This window comes from Mus caroli, chromosome X (genome assembly GCF_900094665.2).
Source record: "Mus caroli chromosome X, CAROLI_EIJ_v1.1, whole genome shotgun sequence".
In the NCBI taxonomy this organism is placed as follows: domain Eukaryota; kingdom Metazoa; phylum Chordata; class Mammalia; order Rodentia; family Muridae; genus Mus; species Mus caroli.
This window is the reverse complement of record NC_034589.1, coordinates 141,437,404-141,444,405: the sequence shown is the minus strand read 5'-3', so window position 1 is coordinate 141,444,405 and position 7,002 is coordinate 141,437,404. Positions and strand designations below refer to the sequence as shown.

Below are 7,002 nucleotides of genomic sequence, written 5' to 3'. Positions count from 1 at the left end.
AAAGAAAGAAAGAAAGAAAAGAAAGAAAGAAAGAAAGAAATGAAAGAAAATTCTTGGGGCTGAAGAGATGGCTCAGCTCAGCGGTTAAGAGCACAAACTGGTCTTACAAAGGTCCTGAGTTCAAATCCCAGCAACCACATGGTAGCTTACAATCATCTGTAATGAGATTTGATGCCCTCTTCTGGTGTGTCTGAAGACAGCTAGTGTACTTACATATAATAAATAAATAAATCTTAAAAAAAAAATACTCTTGCCAGGCGTAGTGGCGCATGCCTTTAATCCAGCACTCGGGAGGCAGAGGCAGGTGGATTTCTGAGTTCGAGGCCAGCCTGGTCTACAAAGTGAGTTCCAGGACAACCAGGGCTACACAGAGAAACCCAGTTTCAAAAAAAACCAAAATAAAATAAAATAAAATACTCTTAACCACTGAGCCATCTTTCTGGCCACTCTCTGAAATAATACTATACTAGAAATTTGTGTGGATAATGTAGCCATATTTGTCATTTTACCAATAAATTGAACGGTTTGTGTAAAAAATGTGCCATTTGGACTGGAGAGATGGCTCAGAGGCTGCTCTTCCAGAGGTCTTGAGTTCAATTCTCAGCAACCACATGGTTGCTCATAATCGCCTATCATGAAATCTGGTCCCTTCTTGTGTGCAGGCATATATGAATGGAGAACACTGCATATTAAATAAATAAATCTAAAAAACTGTGGCATTCTGTTCTCAAAAAAACATCTTGAGTATAAATCTCCTTTGTTAGAAGAAAAGCCTAAAATAATTGAGCTTCATTTCATAAAGATTAGCTATTTTAAAAGCATAACATTTTTATTAATGTATATTAATTATGCAAAATAAATGAATTTATGACATGTGAAGTACAGTAATGGTGCTTGTCACAAACAGACTAGATGAACCCCCTCTATTCCCTGCACATCGCTCTACAAACAAAGATCTATAAATACTGCAACTAATGAGATCTTGTGTGAAATTCTTCTGCCATCTGATTGGGCAGAAGCAGGCATTTAGCATGTAGCTTTATCACTGGTAGCTCTGCAGCTAAATTAATTCTAATGTTCACAAAATAGCTTGTAGAAACCCAGAATAAGGCAACATTTTCTTTCAGTGTTGGTAATTGACCCCGACATAATTCACTTGCTAGGAAAATACTAAGGTCCATTCCAGCTCCATTATTGACGTGTCTATAAAAAGATAAAGAGAGGAGAGATATGTTCTATCGAGGTTTGGTGAGGTATGAGGGAAGGGGGTGCCTCAGCAGGCCCATGCCAAGGCATCCCTTCTTCCTGAGGGACCAGCCATATGACAGTATAGTATAGAATAGAGTTTATTCAGGGCATGGGGAGGGGAGTTAAGAAGGTAGTAGAGGCAGAGAAAGGCAGACAGAGAGAGTAGAGAAGTAGAGAAGTAGAGGAGTAGAGGAGTAGAGGAGTAGAGGCCAGTCATGAGCATGTGGAGAGAGAGGGGGAGAAGGGAAGAAGGGGGGAAGGGAAGCAGAGAAAGAGCAAGAGAGAAACAAGAGACCAAGAGAGTGAGGCAGGGGCAAGCAGTCCCTTTTATTGTTAGTCAAGCATACCTGGCTGTTGCTAGGTAACTGTGGGGCGGAGCTTAGACAGAATGTTAACAATCATCACATTTTCATATAGATTAGTTGTTGATTACAGCATGAAAGTTGGTTATTTATCCATTTCTGTGGACAAAGCAAATTATGCATAATTACCTAGGATTTCACCTCTTTTCTCTCAAAGAAAATAAATGCCAGATTATGTAAATGAAACAGACACCTTTAGCTCTTGCATCCATGGATGTAGAGGCTTCTAGGTCACCACCAGCAGAATATCCTTGCCTTCTTGAGTAAAGAAGTAGAATACTCAACTCAAGGAGCAAGAAGCCAGGAACAAAATATATCTGCCTTTCCAAGGGAAACTGAATATATCAACTAATACATTGTAACTTTAGGAATCCCAGTCAGATTGTGTGTCCTTGTGTGGTGATGGGGAGGGGGAGATGCTACTACCAGAAGTGTACAAGTCTGATAAAACTAGAGTTTTTTTTTTTTTTTTTTTTTTTTTGAAACCAGAACATTTACTTTCTGACTGATTGAAATCCTTAAGAAGAACTGGATGCTGCAACAGCTGCCCTCTTGGGTTTTGGTGTTGTTCCCTCACGGAATCCATGTCTGATTCTGCGGTAGACAATCTTTAGGTGCCTCATCCGACCAGTCCCGGTAGTGTTTCATCTCTTAGCCTTGGCACTCCAGTTATACTTTTTCTTGCGCTTGGCAGGGTAGCCACATTTGCCACAGGTCGACTTCTGAAGGTGGTAGGCCTTGGAGCCACAGCGGCAGCACAGCGTGTGCATCTTGTTGCTGAGACGCTTACCAAAGGATGACGTTCCCTTTGTCTTCTTGCTTTTACTGGCGAGGCCAAAGAGACCGGAAGAGAAAACTAGAGTTTTATCAGAAAGTTTTTATGTTTTTATTTTCTGTGGGGCCAGAGAGATGGCTCAGCTACTAAGAGCACTGATTGCTCTTCCAAAGCACTGGCTAGAGGACTTGGGTTCAAATTTCAGCAACTACCCAGCATATCCCATCTGTTTATACATCTAGTCTTATGGGGATTTGATATCTTCTTCTTCTGGCCTCCACATGCACCAGGTATACATGTGGTGCATAGACCTGCCTGCAAGCAAAACACTCATATCCAGAAAATAAATAAATATAATTTTAAGAACTTTATTGATTTGCATGTGTATGGTGTGTGTTGTGGTATTTGTGCATGCACACACATAGAATTTTGTGAGAGCGGTTCTTACCTTCTTCCACCGTTAAATGGGTTCCAGGGATTGAACTTAGGTTGTCAGGCTTGAATGTCAAGCACTTGCTGGGCCAACTCACTGGCCCTGTCACCTGTTACAAGATTTTGATATTTTCACAAGATAGCCAAGAAACAGAAATCTAGGTGTGATGAGAGCAAGGACAGATGCAGTCAACTTGGATACCCCCACAAAACTTGGATGGATGGTCTACAGAGCAAGATTGGACAGCCAAAGTTACACAGAAAAATCCTTTCTCAAAAAAAAAAGAATCCCCCCACCCCCTGCAAAAAAAACAACCAAACAAGTAAACAAAAAAACCCCACTAGCAACAAGAAATAATAGAAAGAAAAAGAAAACAAACAAACAAAAAAGTAACCAAGACACTCTGTCTCTGTTGGGTGATGCATCTGGTCTGTTTGAACAAACTGACTAGAGTTGAGCCTCCCTATCCAAGCTTCACAGTGGCCAAGCCTAAAGGTGTTCTTGGTCCAGTGTTCTCTTGGTTGTCCTTGCTTTCACCTCCCAGTGCTGTCAGGCACTAAAAGTATCAGGATGGAACTGTTTGGGGAAACAGGAACCGCCTCCAGATACAATACAAACATTAATGGAAAAAAAAAAAACCTTATCCCCTCTGTAAAACGTGTAAACTCCTATCAGTGTATATATACATTTCTAAGGTGGGCTAGTTTCATGGAAATGGAAAAGCAGCAAAGTATTAATAGGCATGGTGACTCATACCTGGAATCACAGCACTTGGGGAGATGCAGGCAAGAGAATAGAAAGGAATTCAGTCATCAGTGGCTACAGAGATTTTGAGATAATTTCTAAAATTAATAAATAAAAATGTAAAGAGTAGCAAACTTTCATTAACTTCAAACAAATAGTTCCTCCTTTTTAGAGATATAAACGCAGAACACATTTTAAGAACTTGTGGCAAGGGGTTGTAGCTCAGCTGGGTTTGGTTCCCAGCACCCACACGGTGAAGCAGAAGGATCAGTAACCCCAGTCACAGGGGGTCTGATGTCTGCCCTTTTTTGGTCTCTTGTCTGGCACACACATGCTGCTCAGACATACATGAGGGGAACCCCCTCCCAACTTGAGGCACAATTTTATGAACATAAAGGGTAGAAATTGGATGGAAGAAAAGTCTACTAAATTGTGACAAAAGTGCCAACTGGGTGGATGGCATTTATTATGTTTGCCTGCTGGTATCACAGAAAGGAATTTGCAAGAGTGAGAAGGCCCTCAACAGGTCAGGTCCAGAGTCCCTTTGCTGCAAGGAATTGCCCTCAGCATTAACCTCAGGGCCAGAATTTTGGGATGTGCCTGCGAGTGGCCCGGGGTCAGGCATTCTCTTGTGCTACTGGTTTTCGGAACAGCTTTTCCAGAGTCTTGGCGCTGGAGCAAAGGTGCGGCCATACAGGACAGCCGGAATGCCAGAGCTTCACCTGTGCAATTGCGGTTCACTGGCTCAAAGGAGGAGGCGCTGGGTCGATTCCGCTCCCAGTTGGAAGGGGCTGGCCTGCAGCTACTCGGTTCCCGATCGCCTCCAGGTCCCGCCTAGTCCGGTTTGGACACTTCCGCCGCCTCACCTGTTGCAAGGGCTTTCCCCGGTGGCGCCCAACCCTCCTCGAGCCCATCAGCGCCTCTAGAGCTGGGCGGGAGGGACCGTGCGTGGGACCTCACGCCTGACCAGGTCCAGTTCGGGCAGGTTTCGCAGGTCTCGGAGCGCGCGCCTTAACCCCTAGCGGCTGAGCGCACTAGAGAAACCCCTTTGGACCTCTAGCGCAGTCAGTGCGAAAACCCCGTGTGCGCGCCCCCGGGAGCCGGCCCCTCCCTCTCCCCTGCCCATGCTGGAGAGGAGCGCGCCTGCTCCGCCCCCTCCCCGTTCCCCTCCCCGCGCCCTTTTCCGCGCTCCCTCCTGGTCCGGCCCGCGTAGCGCTTTCCAAGTTGCAAAGCAAGTTCAGCGGTGGCCGGCGGCTGTAGTGGCGGCGGTGGCCCAGCCGCCTGGAGGCTCCTAGGTGGTGGGCCGGTTCGTGCTTCCCGGAGTGCATGGGCGTGGGCATTAGCGGGTGGAGGGGCTGAGTGTGGAGGGGCTGAGCGCCCCGCGTCATGGAGGGCGCCGAGCCCCGTGCACGGCCCGAGCGCCTGGCCGAAGCTGAGGCGCCGGCGACCGACGGCGTCCGCCTGGTGGAGGTGCAGCTGAGCGGCGGCGCCCCTTGGGGCTTCACCTTGAAGGGCGGCCGCGAGCATGGCGAGCCTCTGGTCATCACCAAGGTAAGGCTACCCCGGGGTCTGCCCCGTGACAGTCCTGAGATAGTCCGGACCCAGAAGGCTGGTCGGGGTTTCGGGGCGCTGGATGGGACGTCCGGTTCGCGGCCTCGCTTTCTGGGACGCGTCTGTTGGGAGTCACCTGTGGGTGCTGGGTTCTGTTCAGCCATAGGTGTGTGGTTCCGGCTCCATCCTAGCCGCCCTCGGGCGGCTCCCAACATTGCTGGTAGTTTCAATGGCTCCTGTTCCGGGTCTCCTTCCCCTCCCCCCTCTGGGAAAGGGCCTGGCAGTCCCCTGTAACTCCTGGCCTGTCCAGCGGTGGACCTACACCTGCGAGGCTGCCATGAGATGAAGGAAAAAAAAATTCTCAGGAACCAGGGAGTGGGTACAGCTTTCCCAACTTTTGTTTGCTTGTTTAGGGCCCCTGGTTGTCACCCTTTTGATCTGTACGGGTTTACAGTCTGAAACTCCGTACTAGAAGCTGCTGCCAGGCAGTTTCACGATTCCCAGGAGCTCATCAATATTTGCTGACTTTCGGCTTCCAGTCCTACATCCACGCGCTCAGGATATCTACCAACACTTAATGAAACTTTTTCAGAGTGCTTTTAAAGTAGAATTTGAGTTCTGATAGTAAGAAAAGAGATCTTACTTGGAATTAATGAACGCATGTGAGTGTGTGTGTAGGTTGCTTTAGAATTGGTATTCTCTTAAAATGCAATCTATCCTGATACTTACCAACTAAACATGTATAAACTTGTATAAATAAACAACAAGCCAATCTCTCAGTTGTTCTGGTTAAAGGAAACTAGGGCCCTGTTCTCTAAGCAGAGTTGAGTCTTACCAGTCCTAAGGGCAAAGTCTCCTTTAAAATGCAAATATTCCTGGCTCCTTAGAGGTGTTTGAAGGTGTGAAAATGACTTACAAATTTCCTTATCTTCCCACCCGGATTAAAAGCGTGAAGAATTAGGTGGCTCCACTGGTCTTGACTTTGAAAAGTGGTGTGGTGGTGGTGTTCAAACAGCAAAAGACCTCAAATCGATCAATCACCCCTCACCCTGTTACAAAGTTAGCCACCATGTAATCTTTTATATCAAAGTGGATTCTTTTTTGTTTGATTGTGCCATTCCAGGGAATCCAAACCCCAGGGCATTCCACATTCGAGGAAAGTTCTGTACCATTGAGCTCTATACCAAGTCCGAGTCTGATACACTCACTCCCCGTTTTTCTTTTCAGTGCTAGGATTGAACTCAGCCTTGCCAGTACTAGGCAAGTACTCTTCTCTCACTGAGCTATTTACAGCCCCCATTTTTATTTTTATTTTTATTTTTATTTTTTGAGACAATGGCTCACTAAGTTTCACTAGCTTGCCTTAAAGTTGCAGCCCCTCAGCCACCTGAGTGCTAGTATTACAGGGATATACTACCACAGAGAATCTCATCTGTGGCTCTAAAAAAATACTTACTTTTGTTTCTTGTGCATTGTGTTTTGCCTGCATATATACATCTGTGTGAGGGTGTCAGATCCCCTGGAACTGGAGTTGCAGACAGTTCTGCACTGCCACATGAATGAGTGCTAGAAATTGAACCTGGGTCCTCTAGAAGAGCAGCCAATGTTCCTCTGTGCCTTTTAATAAAGGTTTTCAAGGTCATTTCTGATGTAGTTAAAAATATATCAGGTACATGTCTCAGTTCTTTCACGGTTCACATTTTTTTTTCAGCTGTTGTTTGTTTCTTCTTTATCCTCCTCTGAGGAACTCTTTTGATATATCACACACACACACACACACACACACATATATATATACACACACACATATACATATATATATATATGCCCGGCTAAAATTTTAGGATTTTAAAAACAGTATATATATATATATATATATATATATATAT

At 45.5% G+C, this 7,002-nt stretch overlaps 1 protein-coding gene and 1 pseudogene across 4 annotated transcripts in view; one reads left to right on the top strand and one right to left on the bottom strand.

The window, feature by feature from the left end:
* Positions 1-2,128: 2,128 nt before the first annotated feature.
* LOC110286425 lies at positions 2,129-3,895 on the bottom strand (annotated as a pseudogene).
* An 871-nt stretch (positions 3,896-4,766) lies between these two features.
* Shroom2 (shroom family member 2) overlaps positions 4,767-7,002 on the top strand; it is a 172,040-nt gene continuing 169,804 nt past the window's right edge. For all 4 annotated transcript variants that reach the window (XM_021153607.2, XM_029473112.1, XM_029473111.1 and 1 more), the window contains exon 1: positions 4,767-5,113. In XM_021153607.2, the coding sequence (XP_021009266.1) occupies positions 4,949-5,113 (165 nt within the window). In that variant the 5' untranslated portion in view covers positions 4,767-4,948. The remainder of the gene's footprint in view (positions 5,114-7,002) is intronic.